The sequence below is a fragment of the Naumovozyma dairenensis genome, chromosome 2, assembly GCF_000227115.2.
Source record: "Naumovozyma dairenensis CBS 421 chromosome 2, complete genome".
NCBI lineage: Eukaryota > Fungi > Ascomycota > Saccharomycetes > Saccharomycetales > Saccharomycetaceae > Naumovozyma > Naumovozyma dairenensis.
In genome coordinates, this window is record NC_016480.1 from 965261 (window position 1) to 986394 (window position 21134).

The 21134-nt window shown below is 34.3% G+C and overlaps 8 protein-coding genes across 8 annotated transcripts; 4 read left to right on the forward strand and 4 right to left on the reverse strand.

Moving 5' to 3' along the window:
* Positions 1-433: 433 nt before the first annotated feature.
* STH1 (RSC chromatin remodeling complex ATPase subunit STH1) lies at positions 434-4525 on the reverse strand (the record flags this gene model as incomplete). Its single annotated transcript, XM_003668613.1, has 1 exon — positions 434-4525. One exon carries the CDS (start codon positions 4523-4525, stop codon positions 434-436), a length of 4092 nt encoding a protein of 1363 aa, XP_003668661.1.
* A 580-nt stretch (positions 4526-5105) lies between these two features.
* ASG1 (Asg1p) lies at positions 5106-7898 on the reverse strand (the record flags this gene model as incomplete). The annotated part of the gene is made up of 1 exon (XM_003668614.1): positions 5106-7898. The coding sequence occupies one exon, from the start codon at positions 7896-7898 to the stop codon at positions 5106-5108; it is 2793 nt and encodes a 930-aa protein (XP_003668662.1).
* A 582-nt stretch (positions 7899-8480) lies between these two features.
* Positions 8481-9908, forward strand: FKH1 (forkhead family transcription factor FKH1; the record flags this gene model as incomplete). The annotated part of the gene is made up of 1 exon (XM_003668615.1): positions 8481-9908. One exon carries the CDS (start codon positions 8481-8483, stop codon positions 9906-9908), a length of 1428 nt encoding a protein of 475 aa, XP_003668663.1.
* A 636-nt stretch (positions 9909-10544) lies between these two features.
* CSM2 (Csm2p) lies at positions 10545-11198 on the forward strand (the record flags this gene model as incomplete). The annotated part of the gene is made up of 1 exon (XM_003668616.1): positions 10545-11198. The coding sequence occupies one exon, from the start codon at positions 10545-10547 to the stop codon at positions 11196-11198; it is 654 nt and encodes a 217-aa protein (XP_003668664.1).
* Positions 11199-11586: 388 nt separating this feature from the next.
* Positions 11587-12189, forward strand: RPL16A (60S ribosomal protein uL13; the record flags this gene model as incomplete). The annotated part of the gene is made up of 1 exon (XM_003668617.1): positions 11587-12189. The coding sequence occupies one exon, from the start codon at positions 11587-11589 to the stop codon at positions 12187-12189; it is 603 nt and encodes a 200-aa protein (XP_003668665.1).
* Positions 12190-12540: 351 nt separating this feature from the next.
* FLX1 (flavin adenine dinucleotide transporter FLX1) lies at positions 12541-13560 on the reverse strand (the record flags this gene model as incomplete). The annotated part of the gene is made up of 1 exon (XM_003668618.1): positions 12541-13560. One exon carries the CDS (start codon positions 13558-13560, stop codon positions 12541-12543), a length of 1020 nt encoding a protein of 339 aa, XP_003668666.1.
* Positions 13561-15095: 1535 nt separating this feature from the next.
* Positions 15096-17321, forward strand: VHS2 (Vhs2p; the record flags this gene model as incomplete). Its single annotated transcript, XM_003668619.1, has 1 exon — positions 15096-17321. One exon carries the CDS (start codon positions 15096-15098, stop codon positions 17319-17321), a length of 2226 nt encoding a protein of 741 aa, XP_003668667.1.
* Positions 17322-18479: 1158 nt separating this feature from the next.
* On the reverse strand, positions 18480-19688 carry OM45 (Om45p; the record flags this gene model as incomplete). The annotated part of the gene is made up of 1 exon (XM_003668620.1): positions 18480-19688. The coding sequence occupies one exon, from the start codon at positions 19686-19688 to the stop codon at positions 18480-18482; it is 1209 nt and encodes a 402-aa protein (XP_003668668.1).
* Between the last annotated feature and the right edge of the window lie 1446 nt (positions 19689-21134).

The following is a 21134-nucleotide window of genomic DNA, read 5'->3' on the forward strand; positions in this document are numbered from 1 at the left end:
GTAAACAAAATATATATAAATATATATATATTAAAAGGAAATGGTATTTCAAGAGAAATATGGTCTCTCAGAACGAAAATGCTGAAAGGTCTCCTTTATATATGTTTTTTTCAAAGTCGGAGGCAACATCATGAAAATTTTTTTTGGACGCAAACAAAAAATATTCGGCATCGAAAATTATGAGGGCATAATAAGCGGTTACGCGACACACATTTCTTCATCAATTCAAGACGCCACTAACTTACTTGCAGTAAAGGCCTGTATGTATAGCATATAACATTGCGAATATATACCTCCTAGTACGTAGTACAGGAATATTAGAATTCTTTGATTTTGATTTATTTTTATTACTATTACAATTCAAACTTTATATAAATATATATGAGACTATGGAACTTATTGATCTATTTTACCACTTTCAGAACATACCTATTTACTTTTCTTGTTCCGAATGTTTCTGAAACCATTCACTTGTGAACTTATCTAGGGTATCAGCATCATTATACACCCATGATCCCTCTTCATTATAAAATCTTGCATTTTGATACATTGTTTGGAGATCTTCTTTCACTTCCTCTATCGAATTATATGAGCCCTTCTTACAATCTTTTATAATTTTATCTAATGCAATTGGTTTCTGAATTAATGTATAATAATCAGGGTATAATTTTCTAGAAGGAAGCTTCTCAAAAACTTCAGTCACGGCATGACCATCAGCATTATCCGTTATACTACGCATTTCTTCAAATAGTTTTTCGACTGTTGACGTAAAATCAGATGGGGCCGTTTTCTTGGCTTTACCTCTTCCTCGTCCTCTTCCCTTTGGCTTAGGTTTAGCATCTTCAACGTCTTGCTTTGTTTCCTCGGGCTCTTTTACATCATCAGTGGGCAAAGGTACGTCAGGACTCTTCTTCTTTAACGTCAGTTTGATTTTTAGTTTAGGTCTCTTCTTGACTGGCTCAGCAATTTCGGGTTCTTGATCAACTTTACCATCTATTACGGGAGGTGCAGTTACATGATTCTCTTCGGTAACTTCATTGACAGTTGGTTGTGGTTGTGGTTCTGGCTCTGGTTCTGGTTCTTGGGAAGCCTTTCTTTTTCTTGTTCTGCGTCTTGGTGTTTGTACTGGAGTTGGTTCTTTGATTGGGATGTTTTCTTCATTAGCAATATTTTCACCGACCCCATCTGGAAGCGTCACTTCTGCTGCAGTTGGCTCAGTTTCCACTGTAGTATCAGGTGAATTCTCTAAAGTTTCAATTCCAACTTTTTGAGCTTCCTTCTTCTGTCGTCTTCTGTCACGAGCTTCACGCCTCTTTTGAATAGCGTCTTCAAGTGTATTATTTTCATCTTCAACGGCTTCTAAAAATTGTTCTTCAGTTAAACCATCATCGTAATATACACGCTTCTTTTCTCTAATCCTACCAATTGCAACAGGTTCATCTTTGAAATGTTCTTCGATATTCTCCCTGAATATAGCTGGCAATTCTGATACTTGAATCAACCTTGGTGGTACCGTCTTTAATCCATTAGCTTTAGCTATCTTCTTCTCATTGGTAATCCTTTCTTTATCCATTTTATCGAACATTATCTTTTCTTCAGGAGAACGAGCTAGGATTTCATTCAATTCGTCATCATCTAACTCTGCATCATTATCCTCATCGTCTCTCATTTCATTTTCAAGTAATTTCCTTAAAAATTCTTCTTGTTCTTCAGCAGTAGATTTATTATCGAATTTACCCGCTTGAATAACCTTACCATCAATATCTAGCTTTTGCATAGCCCTTTCTAAGATCACCTCTTCAACGGAGTCAGTGGTGATCAGTCTTAAAATTCTAACTTCATTTTTCTGACCAATTCTATGAGCTCTATCTTGTGCTTGTAAATCTTGATGTGGGTTCCAATCTGTATCAAAAATAATAACAGTATCAGCAGTTTGTAAATTTAAACCTAACCCACCTGCTCTAGTAGACAATAAGAAACAGAAATATTCTGAATTAGGAGCATTAAATTCTTTTAACATACCAGTTCTATCATCAGCTTTAGTACTACCATCTAATCTCATATATTTAAGATCCTTCATTCTTAAGAAATCTTCCATAATATCCATCACTTGTGTCATCTGAAAGAACATCAATACTCTATGACCAGAAGCTTTAAATTTCGGAAGGACACGATCCAACAATTCGAATTTACCAGCAACACGGTATAAGACGTCACTATTACCTCTCGATGGATTCACAACACCTTCCACTTCATCAAACACAAATGGATGATTACAAATTTTTCTCAATTGCATAATCTTATTATTCAAACCTTTGATACCAGTTTTAGTAGCACCTTCAGTGCCTGCACCAACGAATAAAGCATTATGTTTAAGCATTTGTTCATATAATTGTTGTTGCAATCCTGAAAGTTTACATTTGATGACCTTCTCAACTTTGTCAGGAAGATCTTTTTCCACTTCTTTCTTCAAACGACGTAACAAAAATGGTCTCAATACTTTATGTAATCTTCTAATAACTAATAATGTTTCTTCTTCTGTTAGTTCTAACTTTTCTTGGGTACCGGTATTAGCAAATGGTGTATTAAACCAATCTTCGAAAGTTTTAGCAGAGTTGAAAATTTTTGGTAGCACAAAATTCAATAAGGCCCATAATTCGGGTAAATTATTCTGTAAGGGAGTACCTGTTAAAATCAATCTGTTCCTTGTTCTATAATAATGACTAATTGTATAGGATAATTTGGATTGTGCATTTTTCATTCTATGACCTTCGTCAATAATCATATGGGCCCAATCATGTTTACTCAACAAGGCCTTATCCTTGATAATATACTCATAAGTGGTCAATAGAACATCAAAATTACCATTTCTAATTTCATGCTGTAAAGAACGTCTTTGGTTTGGTGTACCTTTATAAATGATTGTATTCAAAGAAGGAGCCCATTTTTCAAATTCTAAAGTCCAATTTGTGATCGTGGATAATGGAACTATGACTAAAAATGGACCAGGTTCTTTCTTAGATTCAAATAAATATGTGATTAAAGAGATCGATTGAATCGTCTTACCTAACCCCATTTCATCTGCAAGAATACCGTTCAAATGATTATTATAAAGGGAAACCATCCATTCTAACCCACGTAATTGATATTCTTTTAGTGTACCACCGACAAGAATTGAAGGTTGCTTACTAATCTTTTCTTTAATTCTATGAGCCACTTCATAATAATCGATTTTTTCTCTATCTTCATCAGTCAACGGTTTAATTTCCTCACCGTTTAATAGTTTTGCTTCATTTTGTTGTACTTGAACAGCTTGTGCCAATGAATCCAAGAAAGAATTGGTTTGTTTTAAAAGTTGTGTAATTCTAGTATCTTTTGTCTGATCTAACAATTTCAAATAGGCTTCTTCATCGTTTGATTTCAAAGCAGCCAAACGTTGCTTAGCTGTCCTTTCAATCCTTCTTTGTTCATCTTTTTCAATTTGGTTATGAGCTGTTGTACAGAATTTACCAAATACACTACAACGATCACGACGAGGATTTTTATTTTCTTGAGTTTCCTTAACAAAATCGATTATATTATAAATCTTCTTCAAATGTAAGTTTCGTTGCTTCTTACGTTTTTCTAGTAATTGTTGTCGTTCTAATTCTTCAGCCAATCTAACTGTTTGTGGGACAATAACCTTTGGTCTTACGTAAACTGATCTCGTAGCTGCCATGGTGTAAGGAGAATCACGCAATGAAGGGATGGTTTGATGTGCAGATGTTGTGACATTTGTGATTAATTTTTGTCTCAAAGATTTTTGTTTCGTTAATGCTTTCAATGATTTCAATTCGATTAAAGCTTTGATCTTTAAGATATCAACATTGGATGGTAATGCATCTGTGGTTAAAAATTCTAAACTATCGTCAAGGGAATATGAACCTATATTTGCTGGTAAGTTTTCAAGTTCTTTGATTCGTTTAGCTATATCTTTAGTTATGGCTGTTTCTGTATCGACATGACCAAGTTGCGCTGTTGGTTTCTTTGATAGTTTATCAGCTAATCCGAAAGCTTCTGCATTTTTATAAAAGTCTAAAGTGAGTTTAATAGGTGATACTGATCCATTTCCAAATTGTGCGCTTGTTTTATTAGTGTTAGTTGTTTCATCTGACGAGAGCAACCCATCAGGTATATCTAAGTCTCTTTCTAGGAGTTGCAAAGCTAATATTTGTTTCTTCAAGAGGTCTGTATCATAATTTTCTTTTGGTTCATCAGTAGTTGAAAGTAAATCACTTCTCAATTGTTCCACAATCTTATTATATTCATCTTGATCATTTGAAATGTCAATAAACACTTCCTCAAGTAGATTTATTTCTAACTTATTTTCCACTGGATGTTGCTGAATGGCTCTATACCTATATATAAGCTGTTCCAGCTGATCTTTTGTTTGAGGTTTTGGGATATGAATATTGTTTACATTCTGTATTTCTTTGTGAGATGGAAGTAGTACCGGTTCTGTTGCGACCTGGCTTGCCTCTAACATGATACGAAAGAATGATATGTATGTAGTGAGCAGGTGCCGTTGTTACGAGCTCTTTTGTTTTTTTCTCTCTTGCTAGGCAGGTTAACGACGAGATGACTTGGCCCTTTATTATTTTTGATGTCTAGGATTTGTATATTGACAGTTTTTGGATACTTTTCAGGAAAAAACTGTCTGTCTGGTTTTCGTAATTGTTTCTTCAATGGAAAAAGTGTTAAGCCAAGTTATTCCCCCAGCCAATTTTGTGTGGGTGGATTTTTGAAATTCGTGTTTTTCATCGTTAAACACGGAGATACTCTCCGGGTGACCACGATCATACAGTTAGTATCAGCGTCACAAACTATTTTAACCTAAATATATATCATGTTAAAAGAAACAGGCACATCGATTTTTTCTTTACCTACGTAGTTCCCTCTAAGTATGAAACAACAAAAAATGCAAATGAGTTCTTTTTATTTCAATAATGTTACAATGTTACAATGTTATATAGAAGTATATAAAATAATGAGGTTACTTTAAGATTTCTACAAGTCCTCAGAATATAGAAATATATACATGTTTTTAATTATTTATTAGTTCCAGACTACTGTCCTTGTTGTTGTGATTGTTGCTGTTGTGGTTCATTTTGTGGATCCATTGGATAGTTCAATGGCATATATTTACCAAAGAGATGTGCGTCCAATTGATCAAACACATCCAAAATACCAGTTTGATCTAATGTCTCAGATTTGATCTTATCATTCATAGTTGAGTTATCCTTCTTTTCGACATTTTTATCCATATTATTAGTATTATTATCTAATCCTAAATTTTCACTTTGCGTAGTTAGTATATCATCAGGGTTACCATTAAATCCAAAAATATCAGATAGATTCAAAGGATCATTATTGATAGGATTTTCATTTTGCTTCATGAAATTATTAGCGCTATTGACAGTTTTCAAACCACTATTGTTGGTAGTATTGAAAGTTTTCATTTGAGGTGGAGCAAAATTTGTTCTATTTTCGCGATTAACTGGTAGAGATGTTGTAGATAACTGTTGTTGCGGTTGAGCCAGTAGTTCATTTTCAATTGGTGGTTGTAAATCACTAGGGTAATCTGAAACTGAATAACTCGATACCGATTCTTCTCCTTGTAGTATTTGCCTAGGTTGCTTCATTTCAGCTCCAGCATATCCTGGTAAATATCTTTGGGGAAGGGATTGCGTAGTTATTGGATTTTCTTTATTTGTAACGATATTATTCTTAAGAGGTGGTGATGTATGCATCGTGGTAAGCATTATGGTTTTAGAATTCAACTTCTCGAAGAGTTTATTCAATAGGTTATATGTTCTCATTGCAGCCATACTGGAATCTTTAATATGGTTTAATACTTCTCTACCTATTTGAGCATCTTTCAAAATTGCATGATATTCACGTGCACTTTCTTTATCAGGTAATTCTGCTTCGTGGATGTAGAATAACAACGTAGCGACAGAATAAAATATTGTATAACTTGCATACCAATATGAACCAGATATTAAGTTCTTTTTTAACATTTCTTCAGCTAACCTCACCACAGCTCTAGCGACTTTGATAGAATTTCTAGCACATTGTAATGACAGCGCGTCTGAATTTGAATCTGCGAAATTTCTGGACAAATAATGAATGAATGGTCTATAGAGAATGATTTGCACATGTAAGAATGACAAATGCAATAATTTATTGGCTCGTTCATATCTTGGAGGAATGTTTTCTAAGTTCGGAGCCAACTCATTTGGAAGATCATCGAGCCAATTCCTCAATTTTTGTTCTAACGTCGCAATTGTTTCATGGGAAATAAACGTATTCGTCTTTTTAATAGGATAAAGTTCTCCCACAATAGCATCTAATATCATTAATAATTTAGTATGTTCATTGGCGATACCTGTACTTGAAAGTACTCCATTTTGGTTCTCTGGGAAATAACCCTGTTCTGTAATATTTTCATCGGATAATTCTAACGGTAAAGTTTGATCAAAATCATTCGCAGAAATAGATCTTGGTAAGCCTAACATAGCATTAACGTAAATATCCAGCTTATAAATAGTGTAAAATAATCGTTTCCTCATTTCAATTTCAATAGGATTAAACCCTGAGTTTGGACCAACTTGTCTATGTAACCCTTCCCTTAACGCACTTCTCATAGCAACACCAATATACGAGTAACATGTTGATAAACGTGCAGAACATTGTAAGAATATAAACATCATCAATATTGCTTGTATAGAATCCAAAGAACGAGCGCTCGTAATATCAATCAATTTCCTTGCCGCAATAAAATATTTATAGCCTTCGTCCTGTAGAAATTTAGTATCCGTGGAAGGGTTGGTGTCACTAGCTAGATCAGTAGGAGTATGATTAAGTTCTTCATTAGCAATTGATTTGGAAAATAATGCACCGACAGCGATAACAGAATAGCACAATGGTAGAAACTGCATTTGCTTGGCTGAATAATTATGTGGATCTGTTTCATAGAGTTCATCGACTTGTTTAATAAATGATGGCCTATGATATATTCTGAGTAATACACAACAATGTTCCCATGTTTTTTTGATGAATTGTATGGCGATTGGTTTTGGTGGTAGAATTATTTTGATCTCACGCCCCATCGGAAGTTTATCATTATTATCTGATTGTCTTAGGTCAAACGTGTTAGTACTACCGGCGCTACCTGGGCCATTCAATTGAGAATCGATACTGCCAGAACCTTCTGGAGTTCCATAACGAGATAGTTGACTTTGTTGGGGAGGAGAAGTGGTATCGTTGGTTATAAAAAAGTATTCTTTAACGATATCATCTATGAAACTAGAATTCTCTCTAAAGTTATGACAAATTTGTAAGAATGTTGGTATATCCAAGTTGTTGATATCTGGAAGAGTTGGGAATAGTCCATCAAACAATAATTTGTATCGATCCAACTGACTTTGTAAACGTATTGATTTTGTTGTATATTTTCTGGTGGTGGTATTGTTTGTTGACGTCGGTAAGGCTGTTACAGGTGGTGCTGTTCGCTGTGATAGTTTTATTATATTAGAGGATGAGGAGGTCGATTTAACTTGATTTGTTGTCTGTTTCAAAGGTGAGGATGATGAGTTATTAGTTTTTGAAGGCGCGTACGTTGTTAAATGTTGTAACGATCTTTTGGTGGGCTGATTATATGTGCACTCATATGAATAAACAGTACAATGGATACATGGTTGTTGACCATCACATTTTACTTTTTTTTTCCTACATTCATCGCAGGCCCTAGTTACTCGTCTCCTTTTCGCCATATGCTGTTGTGCAGGGTCTTGTAGAAGCCTATTCTGAGGCATATTCTCTGCTTTGGGATCTGGTTGATTATTTTGATCAGACATATTAGTATTATTAATGTAGCAGACCAATCGATTGAATACCAGGTCGTTATATAACGGCGTCTAACCTCTTTTGTCAAAGCAATAATCGGAATTGGCTAAAAATGACTTTGTAGAAAATTATTATATTTTTATAGTTTGGTTCACTATATGCCAGCCAGAGTATACACTCATCTAACAACTCTTAATTATCCTTCTCTAATAGAACTGCCAAATGGGCAATAACTTAATTTCACTGCACAGAATTTTTCAGTTTGACACCTAAAACAGGGCTTTAATTAAATGACTTTAGGTAAGTTAGGGCTCAAGCAAGTAGGGTTTAAAAAGTTAAATTAAACCCTAATAGTCTTGGAAAATAAACAAAAAATTGATGAAAAGATCCCGCTATGGTAAACAAAAGAGTTTATCATCATTGTTTCATTAATGAGAAAGGTTAAATATATTTTTGATGCATATATTCATGGATCCATCGAATTTGTAGTAAAATAATAGGTACAGTAAAAGAGCTCTCCACAAACAATTTATGGACATTAAAAATTAGGAAGACACTTATTTTGTTTTACGACCATTATTTTTCCTCTCACAATGTCGGAACCTGAAAGTGCATACAGGAAACAAAAGATTAAAGAAACAAAGCAACAGAAGAACTTTATTCAAAGTATAACTTCTGTATTGACAACTACTCCAGAACCTGCTGTTGTGACGGCCCAATATGCTAATGACCTAGTAATCGAACCTGAAATTGAAGCATATGCAAAGTTAGCAGGACATGGATGGACATTTTTCGCTAGGGATCTGAAAATTACACTTGGTAGGAACACAGATAGTATACAGTCTGATTCAAGTATTCATAATATTGGTGGTATTGATATTGATTTAGGGCCAACTAAGGTTGTTTCTAGAAAGCATGCAACAATCAGATATAATATGGAATCCATGGCATGGCAATTATTCGTTATGGGGCGTAATGGTGCTAAGGTAGATTGCGTTCGAGTTCCTGTCGGACCTGATGCTCCACCTACTACATTACATAGCGGTTCACTCTTAGATGTTGGCGGTATTCAGATGCTCTTCATTTTACCTGGCAAAAAGCCACTCTTTTCAGATACCGTTTTGAATATCTTAGTCCCAAGATTAATTAATTTGTACGGTAAAGCTACTAATGAGAACAAATTCTTACGCGCTTTAATTAACGATTCACAATACATGAAAGAACACAACCTGCATGCGGACCCAGTAGCAACTTCCAGTCAAAGTCCTAGAAATAATCATTTAAATGATATTGACGGTTCTGTGGAACTCTTTCAGAATTCTCTTAACTCTTCAGACATGCATACAAAATCAAATGCTACTTCAGATGGACATTCCTTTACAACAGATTCCCCTGTTGAAGCAGGCGATACATTGCTCTCTAATGGGGATGAAAGTCGAGTGGAACAATCCAATGATAATATAAATCAAATTGTTTACAATAAGTCCATGAAAAGGGACCATGAAAAATCCTCGAGAAAGACATCCTGGGCAGCGATGATAGCTGAGGCAATCTTATCCAAAGAGGAAGGGACTATCACTTTATCGGATATTTATGTTTACATTACGGACAATTATCCATTGTACATTTTAAAGAGTGCTGGGTGGAAAAATGCAGTACGACACAACCTATCATTAAATGCTGCATTCGAGAAAGTTCCAAGAAGAGCAAACGAAACAGGTAAAGGTATGTATTGGAGAATAGCAGAAGCATATAAGACAAACTTTCTGAACCAATGGAAACGTGGTGAAGTAAATAAGGTAAGACGTGGTGGTGCTGTTGACAGAGTCCTCCACCTGTATATATCTAGACACAGCAAATTTCCGGAACAGAAACCAGTGGAAACGAAACCGGTACATGTTGAATTGCAAGAAATGTCAGTGGCTCTGCAAAATGATAAGATACCTGATCAAGGAGAGGAAATTTTACCCCTTGAACCTAGTGTTGATACAAAGGATGTCGCTGCTTCTAATAATTCCTGATCGATTTGTGCAGTCTTTTAGGAGAACGTATGTTTTATCAGCAAGTTAAATAGAGCAAAAAATACAGTAATATGTTTCACACCAAGTAGTCGAATCCATTGAGATTATTATCCTTCTGATAACGTACGTCAAAAGTTAATACCATTACCATCAAGATATTATTAACGTTCATATATAGATATATATACTCATGAACTGTAATTTTATAAGACTCGTTATTTCGGAGAAAGTATTATTGGTAGAGAACAAATCATAAATACAAACTTATTATTAAGATTTTTACTTGCAACGATTCTATTCTTAAAAAGAAAGTTTCAGATAAATACGGAGATTTATCCTTTTAAGCTGCAGTGGCATATGGTACCGAATATATATTCAATAACTGCTATTTGGCATGCTGCAAGTCCAAGGAAAGAGGGAACGGTTGTGATTTCAACTCCGAAGAGCATTCCAGGAACTGCATTATGTGACGCGTAAACGTTAGTCTTTGCGTGTTTTTATTTCGCGAATTCGCACCTACCGTTTTGATTTATGAGAACAATGAAGACTTCCGATATGATGTGGTTAAAAAGAAGATAATATTTGTTCAAATAAAGGCATTTTCCAACAGAATCAGTTCAGTTGAATGAAAATAACATGGAAAATGAAGAATGGGATTTGATAACTGCATGGATTTCCTCTACAGGATCCCATTTGTCACAATATATGTCATCGCATTTGAGGCCAACTGAAAAATCAAATGAAGTACGTCAATTATACTTCATAGATGCCACCAATTCTTTCCCTTTGCAACAATTTCAAAATTTGATACCTTACAACGGGGAAGATGAGAATAAGAGAATTTATGACAATATTAGGATCATAACATGTTTGGAATTAGGTGAATTAGCAATGGTTTTAAATAAGATAATCCAAAGCATTCAATTAAATAAAATTAAAAGACAAAAAAATACGACTACTCAAAGCGAGAAACCAAAAGAAGGTAATTTGAATATATTAATTGTCGTCAACGGATTAGAGACGATGTTTAGAAATACGCGATTTAAAGAGAATGTAGAAGTCACTCATTCAGTACTTCGAATGGCTTTATTAAAATTGAGAATCCTATCTAATGAAAGAAATGGATATCATCTACGAAGTTTAGTACTGTTCCCCTTGGAAGAAATGAAAAATCTAAGCACCAAACAATTGAAACGACTTAAGTCATCGTCTAATCGTGGTCAAAATGATGGTAGCAGCGTCGGTGATTATGTTTGCAAATACTATGTAGATCGCGTTATCATAATGTGAAGAATAAGATATGACTGTCACCATCCGTACATTATAGAAAGAAATCAAACGAGGTTGGCTGCATCCGTACCCCGCACATTATTGCTGTTTCACTTTGTCTAGACTAGAAAGTTGAAATGAAGTTTGGTTTTTATCGTCAGAAATCGGCAAGCAAGACTTTAGAATATGCGCGCGCGATGAGTTCAAGCGTTACCCAGTTGACGCCCAACAGTGCAATTTCCAAAAACTAGTGAGTGAACCGTAAGCAGGTTTCTCTGTGTACGTACGCGGGTAGATCAAATGGACTATATCGAAATTGGCGACTAAGATATAATATGAAGCTATTATTTTCAGATATTGGGCTTATCTTAAAGAACTGATAAACCTACAAGGAAGAAATACATCCAAAATGAGCAGTTTTGAACCAGTCTTTGTTGTCGATGGTAAGGGACATTTATTAGGTCGTTTAGCCTCCATTGTTGCTAAACAAATTTTAAATGGTCAAAAGGTTGTTGTCGTCAGAGCTGAAGCTTTGAACATTTCTGGTGAATTTTTCAGAAACAAATTAAAGTACCATGATTATTTGAGAAAGGCTACTCGTTTCAACAAGACTCGTGGTCCATTCCATTTCAGAGCTCCATCTAGAATCTTCTACAAGGCGGTTAGAGGTATGGTTTCTCATAAGACTGCTCGTGGTAAGGCTGCCTTAGAACGTTTAAAGGTCTTTGAAGGTATTCCACCACCATATGACAAGAAGAAGAGAGTTGTAGTCCCAAACGCTTTGAGAGTTTTGAGATTGAAACCAGGTAGAAAGTATACTACTTTAGGGAAGTTGTCCTCTTCTGTTGGTTGGAAATACGAAGATGTTGTCTCCAAGTTGGAAGAAAAGAGAAAAGTTAGATCTGCTGAATACTACGCCAAGAAGAGAGCTTTCAACAAGAAAATTGCATCTGCTGATGCCTCTGTTGCTGAAACTGAAGCTGCAAAACAATTAGTTACTTTCGGTTACTAAGTTTTAGATATATTGAAAAGAAACAACATAGACTATTAATAGTTAACAGAATAATAATATTACGAAATTACAATAATATAATGTAAATAACATAATATAAAAAATAAATTAAAAACATTAAAAACGTGTAGTCTACTGTAAGATGGCAAGATGATGGTAGTATTCGCGATTTTATCTGAACATGATCTAATAATAGGGACACTTCGCAATAGTCATTTGTAGAACTTAAACTTATTTTAACGAGGGTAAAATTGATATTATTGATAATGAATGAAGTTACAAATGGGGTCGAGAATAAATAAGTATTATTATATATATGTGGGGATGATGTGTCCTTCTGCTTAAAAAGTATTAAAGAAACGCCTTGAGATTTTCATATATACAGAAAGTGATGCAAGTAGAGGGTACGGCCCTTATTAAATTCGCCAACAATCCCTTATAAAGACCTTTGAATCCATTATCTTTATAGATTTGTTTCGTTAAAGTTAAAAAGCGCTCATTGTGTACCTTCGTTGTTACCGTTGATGAGTTTCGGTTGTTGTTAGTATTATGCAATGATTTAATGATTTGAAGGTTTGCTTTTAATAATTGGAAGGGATAAACAGCTGATACAGAAATCATTTTACTTATTGATGTAATGAAAATGATTTTATAATTTTCAGTTTTCTTTCGCAATCTTGATTTTTCTTGTTCATAATGATTATTCTTGTCGTTGTATATATTAAACTTCAATTTTAAATTGTCATAAACCATAAAATACAGTGCACCTTGAGAAACACCAAATAAAGATGGCACTAGACCTTTCCAAAGGGCTCTTGGACCTTCCTCTTTCATTATAGACTTGAAACCATTCATTATTGATGTATAGGAGTGTGAATTTGTTTTGCTTGTTGACATTATTCTTGTTTTGATGACCCATAATGGATTCGTTAATAAAGTAGTCATCACCCCGCTGAATAATCCAGATACTAAGAAAACTGAGGATTTATTGGGTTCTTTCTTGTCACTAGACGGGTTTATTTTGTGCCAGTTGTCAAATATATATGATTTAGAATGATTATATAATCCAAAATATAATCCCCATGCCACGGTATTACCAATCAAATTAATTGGTAACCCTCTATATGACTCCTTTATCAAATTTTCCCAAAATTTATTTCGATTATGGTGAATTTTTGCCGTGTGGATCAAATCCTTGATAATGAATAAATAACCTTTGTTATGGATGGTTTTATTACTAGCTAATAGTTGGACCCTTACTTTGAGAAGGTCTAATGGATGAACAATCAAAGTTGTTAATGAACCAGCAGTTAAACCGCACAAAATTTCTCTTTGTAACGAAGTAAGATAAGTAGTATCATGACGACTCATGGATAATTAGATCAGTAGGTTGTCTGATGTTGAATAGAAGCTACTATTAAAGGGTTTATAGCTCTACCATTGCTGCTCTATATATTTGGTCTCGTTATTCAGTTGTTCTGGTTAATTTAATACCTAATTTCTTACATAATCCAACGTTACGTAAAAAGTTTATGTCCGTAAAAATTTCAATGTGAAAAAGGCATTCTGATGTTTGATTCAAGCTAGTTAAACTTCTACAATGTCAATTACTGGGTTTTATGTGAGAACGTGGTGTACGAAGTGTAGTCCACATACAAACAAGGTTGGAAAGAAGAGGATTATATCAGTAGAAAATTTCTGTTAAAGTTTAGTTTCCTAGGAAGAAGTACTTAAACTAATCCTTCAAGACGATAACGCAGTAAATATATTCATCATTTCTCCTTTTCTTTCCGATTTTTACAACAGACAGTATAGTTAAACATTTTACTGTCTTCGCTCTCAATATCAAAAGATATGATTAAAATTGAATAGCCTTATTCAATAATTCAAAGAAAAGAACAGTCTCATAAAATTTCGCCACTTTTACACTGTGAAGTCTACACTTGATTCTTCTCTTTAATCCTATAAACACCGATATGGAAAAAAGTGTTTATATTTATCAATGCAGGCTTTGAACAGGACAAATTTAGAATGGAATAATACGAGATGAAACGGATTAAGCCATTAATATAGTTCGAACAAGTTGTTCAAAGTCGCAATGAATTTATATAGTCGTCGGTTTCAGCGACATCATCTTCGAGAGAGAGAAAGAGAGAAAACTCTGTTCACAGAAGACCTAATTAGAAAAATTTAAGAAAAGAATATCGTTAAATACGGCTAATTTTATACTGGAACTATAGAGAATTAAATACTCCAATCACGTGACATTGTCTTCCGGAGTTGTTTAAATGTTTGGGTCTTTTGTTCTAACAGGTAAAAGTGTCTGTTGCCCGGGTCTGTCTGAGTTGGGCTATGCGCCCACCCCTCCCCCCTTTGGGTGGTTTTGTACGGATATTTCCTGCGAAGAGGACATTTTCAATCCCACCTTACGGACGGATAATGTCGGACGGATAATGTCGGACGGATCACAAATGCTCGTAGGTACCGAACAGAGAACGATCTAAGACAAAGATAAGACAAAGACGAGACAAAAGACGAGACAAAAGACGAGACAAAAAAAATAGCCAAGTTATGCAACCTCCTGGCCGCTCCGGCATTCCGCTTCTCAAAATCTCTCTCTCTTTGTCTCTTTGAATTGCTTTACCAAATTGAAAATACAATTAATAGGAAGTTAAAGGTTTATCACATTTTTATATACGTAAACTATACCTATATGTATATACGTCTATTGGTCTAGCTGCAACAATAATAAAAACACCCCACGATCTGGCTCTCTTGTATGCAGACACACTCGATTAACCAGAGCAAAATAAAATATATAACAATTTGCCATACTTTTGACTTCTTCTTACCCTATAACACAGATTATTAAACGCCTCTAAAACTGTCAGATACGTGGAGGAACTATGACTGCTACTACTGCTGTTACTACTACTACTACTACTACTACTTCTGCTACTGCTACAGCACCTATCCAAGATAATAATAGTAATAATACTTCTAGTACAAGAAATAATAATACCAATACTGGCAGCCATCATCCTAATGAGAATAATCGAAACGACATATTTGAGAGCAGAAGTTATGATACCGGATCTGCTATCAATGAGGATGATACGTGTGAACCACAGATCTTTGAAAGAAACGTAGAAGATCCCTACATTTTAACTAAGACTGCTTCCAATTCTAATTTAGGTTTGAACTTATCAAGAAATGCAAGTCATACAAGCTTGTTACAAAGAAGAATTAGTACTTCAAGTTCTGCCTCAAATAGACCGCGCTACTTCTCTACTTCGAACTTAAATACTTTGACTCCTCAGTTAACTAATTCATCTTCTGCATCTTTATCATTATCGAGATCTGGGTCGAGATCTTATAACAATCCTGACAACGCTCCCGGATCCCCAGATTATGTCCTACCAAATCACAATTCTCTGGACCATCATCATAATTTGGAAAATTTCGTGCCTCCGGCACTAGATGCAGGTTGTTCCATAGTTACTGATAAAGATACAAATCTAGATGATATTGACATGATATATTCTAAAAGACCTTCCACTATAGGTTTGGATCTGGCTTTAGGTAGAACTAGCAGTTTCTCTACTTTGATAGATAACAATAATTATACCAATTACGACGAAGATTATAATAACGAAATGAATAATCCTTCCATATCTTTAAATGGTACCAATACAAATTTATCTAATTCAAGCAATAACAATGACAAAAATATCAATAATAATGGCCGTAACAGCCCACGATTATTAAGATTTTACTCATACGTTGATATGCTTTCAGATGAAAATATACGCAGAAATTCTACTAATAATAACAATAACACTATAAATGGCAGTGTTAGTAATAATCCTATTGGTTCGAATAGATATGTTGGGGGTATCCCAAACAATAACGCATATTATACAAATCGTCATAGACCTTCTTTAATTAATCATTATTCCTCTGGGTACAATCAAAATTTTCGTCTTCATTTAAATCAAAAGCAAATGCAAAATGATTTATCCGCTTCTCCGTCAACATCACCAACTCAATTCACAAATCCATTCGTCCCATCAAACGTTAATCAAAATAGCTTATTAAGAAGATATTCTAATACTAATTCGCCCTTCAATAACACAGCAACGACAAATGGTAATACCAAGCCCAATAATAATATATTATTACGAAAATCAATTACCAACACAAATCCCCTAGTTAAATTACCTTCTAATAGTCTTTCAACCACATTTATGAAGTCAGATAAAGTTTCAAACAATACCGATAAAAATGAAAGCAAGAAGAATAAATTACTGAAAAATTCAAGATTCCATATAGATTCTAGTGGAAGTGAAGATACATCAACAGACGAAGAGGAAAATTATGATGATAACATCAAAGATGATGCTAAAATGTACGATGATGTATTTGAAGAGTGTAATCCGGAGGCTTTAACTGACACTGCTAATAATAATAGTGTATCATTAAAGCAGCCATTTTCTCCGCCATCTAGCTATTCAAATGTACTTGGAGCAAAGTCTGGAGTTTCTTCTTATGTAAGTCAACAACAGAAGCAAGTTCGACCTCGTACTTTAAGTCATGTTAGACATTCAACGTCACCAAACATCAGTTTTAATACAACTGCAACTAATAATTTATCATCTACCCTCTTTAGACCAAGAACATTATCCAATTCCACAAGAACCCCAGTAATAAATTCAGCAGCAGCGGCAACGAGATCACCACCACAAGTCAATAAAAATGATCTATTTAAAATACAAACAACAGAGCCGGTGGCCAATTTTTCATCTTTGTCTTCAACATCACAAGCGCCAATGATAGACGAGAATTTGCAAACTGAAAGATTAAGTGATGTATTAAGAAGGAGAGTGTATGTGAGTAATAGTCTCAGTAACAATAACTCAAGATCATCAAGTCAACCATCATCACCTTCCCCGCCTTCCATGTCATCATTTTCAAGTCCAATACAAAAGCACAGTAGCGTAAACAATAGTAGTATTAGTAATAGCAGCGGTATTTTTACGCATGACGATCTCAAGGAAAATGCAGATGCAAATGTATCGAATTCAAACTCGAATTCAAACTCTACCATTACAGCGATAGGTTCCTCCAAATAATAGTATGTTTGAAACATATACATTAGCGCTCTTATGAAGAAGTTATACACAAAAAATATTCCATACTCTCTAGGGTTTTTTTATTCACAAACACAATCGGTATATAACTACGTACTTACAAACACATATAGTTTTAAAAATCCAACAAATATTCCAAAAAAAAAAAACACTGCTTACCATATAAGGATATTTTTTAGTCAAGCGTTCTAAAAGATCAATACATTGACATATATATATATATATTTATATATAATAGCCTGGTGCTACGTTTTTGGATTACCCTGATTCCTTGAAAAGTTTAGTCGTTCGGAGTTTTCAAAAATCCCGGAACTCCAAAGAAACGACACAGTTGGAATAATATAAAACATCGTCTTACGATGATATCCTCACTTTACTATTTATCATATTTCTATCCTTTAAAAACTTTTCTAATTTCGTTTGCTCAGGTCAATGATCAGAAAGTACAACAAGACTAACACAAGAACTGTTGATTTCGCCAAAGCCTAATATGAACTAAACCCTATAGCATATCACCCCAGTGGGCGTCTCCCACTACACTGCTTCAGCTAATGCATTAATTTGGCGGGGAGACTTTCCATTCTATAAGGCAAATTAGTCTTATCTACTAAAACTATATTATGTCCATTTTACGAAACCTTAGTGGTTCTATGGAAATAGAAGCAAGTCTTTGGTTTTATAAGTTGTAAAATAAATTTTTCGATCGATATTCAAATGATACTATCTTAAAAAGGGAAAGAAAAATATTGAAGGGTTGAGAAAAATATCTAGGACGTATATATTACTTTTTTATATTAAAAAAATTGTCTGATTATCTAGGTAATTAAAAAGGACACATTAAAAATAATTAAGGAGTGGGATATTCTCGAAGTCTTGAAGCACTTATTGTACAAATATCAAAATAAGGTCGAAGGGAAGAGAGGTTACATAAGCAAGGCCTTCCTAGAAAGCTATTACAGAAGTGGTGTCTTAGCATAATTTTTTAGTTGTCTTATTACAACATTCATTAGTTTATGTAAAGAAAGATAAAAATATTGAGACCGTCATATATTATATATGTAGTAAAAAATACTTCGAAAAATTTCATACGAAAAACATCTAATAAAAAATAAAAATTAGAAGCTCAACAAAAGAGGGTATTTATTTCTTATCTTGAACATAATCTTGTGCTTTATTCATATTTCTTTGAACAGATTCATTTACTTCATTGGAACCCTTTTTCAAACTGTCAATTGATTTATCAGTTTTCTCCCAAAATTTACCCGATATTTTATCATTCCAATCTTGTAAAGATTTATTTGCATTATCTAATTCTACTTTTGCATTTTCATATTGTCTTTGAGCTTCTTTATAAAGTTCATCATTTTTCTTTTCCCCAAATTCCCACCATTTTTGCTTTGTTTCATTAACTTTCCTCTGTGCTTCATTCAATTTTTGTGTAGCTTCATCAATTTTACCATTTAATTTTTCTGTGGAATTTGAGAATTGCCATTTAATATCTTCATATTCATCCTTAGCAAATTGAGCAGCATTTTCACCCCAACCTTCCAAACCTTTCAAAGCTCCTTCAGCCATCAATTTCTCATCCTCAAGATCTGGTTTTTCTACCTTGTTATCATTTGATGTAAACCAACCTTTGTCTTTAGCCTTTTTGGTGAATTTATTTAAAGTTTCGTTAGCACTAGTAGTGGAAGGAGTTGGATTACCATTTTGTTCTAATTCCTCTCTAGCGAATTCTTGAGCGGTATCACCCCATCCGAAAACCCCTTGATTTGCCACAGCATCCACATTCACCTTCTTGGGCCTCAAAATTGAGGAATTGTTTTCTTGATGGTTCATGTTATATATGGCTTGATCTAGTGCTTCTTTTGCATCAATTACTTGATTCTTGACACTATTGTATAACCATTCTTTGTTATTATATTTTGAGTTATCAATGAATTCATTGAATGCTTTGACTGCGTCATTATATTGACTTAATGCATATTTTTTCTTGTTTTGAAGATCATCTCTTATTTGTCTTTCTTGTTCAGTTTCCATATGTTGAGAAGAGGGGTTCCAAAAAGTAGTCTTCAAGGCTGATAGATCATCTTGGATTCCCTGTTTTAATTTAGATGACCAATGTTCTGAATATGGTGGGAGGTGATATTTGACAAGTTTTTTGTTGTAATTTGTGTTTGAGGAGGAGTTCAAATCTTGTAACTTCTCGAATGTTATGTAGATTGGATTATCTTTATTTCTGACTCTTGCAGGTAAACTAGTGTTGGTTTTGTTGTTGTTGTATAGGATATAACTTGTTAGGGTAGCTATAGTTGCCGCAGTGGTACCGATAACTAATCTTGAAGACATGTTATTTTTTTTATATTGGAAAACAAAGTAGCTTTTTCTGATATAACGCAAAAATGAGTGTTTCTTGAAAGTTGATACCAAAATGGTATTAAATATTACAAGTAGTCAAAATTGTATGTTTTTAAGAAGTTAAAGATACCAACAAGAGGGATATCCTATTTATAAGATATAGTAAGTCTAAAAGTTGCTCTTTCTAAGGTTAATTTTGGAGATAACTATACAAATTTATTTATGAGATGGCAAGAGATGTGTTTGAGAAAGGAAATTTGATCAAATCTGATAGGGCTCCCCTAAAATGTCTGGGTTTCCCGGAGAGAGGGTCATCCTACGTAATAGTTAGTTACTTAGTTTCCTTTCCATTGTCCGTCAGTCCGTGTGTGTGTGTGTATGTCTCTCTGTCGTTAGTATAAATGGCGTCGGTCTCTGTACCCTACACAAGCCCCAGTCCAAAACCCGAACCTGATGGTTTAGGGTTTTTGGTGCCTTATAATGAGAGGCACTGTTTGCTGAGGTTATTTATTCCTCCAAATCGCCTGAAATCGTAATGAATGACACAACAGAATACAAATGCGGCAACGAATAACTCATTGCTGAAATATTTTTTGTTTTGAGATTTCCGGGTAATGACTCCTTCCAATGTACGGCTGATCTTTTACACACGTACGTTGTTTCTGACGCGTCTCACACACAATGTTTTTGGGACATTTTCCGTTTGTCTATGGCTACAAACTTGAGGAGAAAATAAGACAAATAATGATGATATTCATTGGGGTGGTTACAATGCCCCCATATCAAATCCATTCATTGTCGATTCTTGGCCATTTCTTGCTTTCTAACCCCCCCCCCCCCCCCTTGAGAAAACCTTTTTGAACGGGTTAATAACTCAGTGACGTATTTTTGAATAGCAACCCTGAAACTTCCATATAGGAATCCTCAAAACCCCAATCTTCAATTTATTTGAAATGTTGAAAAGAACCAATGGTGGGTGGATTGCTAACCATTCACAAATAAGTTAATATATCGTTTAAAGGAAGGTAACAGCGAGAAGTCAATATGAATTGTCCAGAATGTAGAATTTTTAATCAATAGTCAAAGCTACTTAGCTTAAGGATAAGTAAATAGATTACTTATTGGTTAGTAATAATCAAGTCGACAATCGATATTGAAACTGATTTTTTTCTTTTGCAATTTTGTTGTTCAGTCTTTGACACTTTCTTACAAGTGCAAGTTTGCCCAGAAGGTCCTTACTAAGTAGGGAATAATGCCTTATAACTATGTATAGATAAGTTTACATGTGACATGAACGTCGTAAATCTGTGAAGAAAGAAGTTCTCCTAAGGAGTATTTTGTTATGTTATGTTATTATTGTTGGTTGTTGTTGGTTGTTTACGAAAAACAAAGGCGGTTAAAAGAGGTTACCCTCTGTGGAGCCCCATCCTTTTTTTA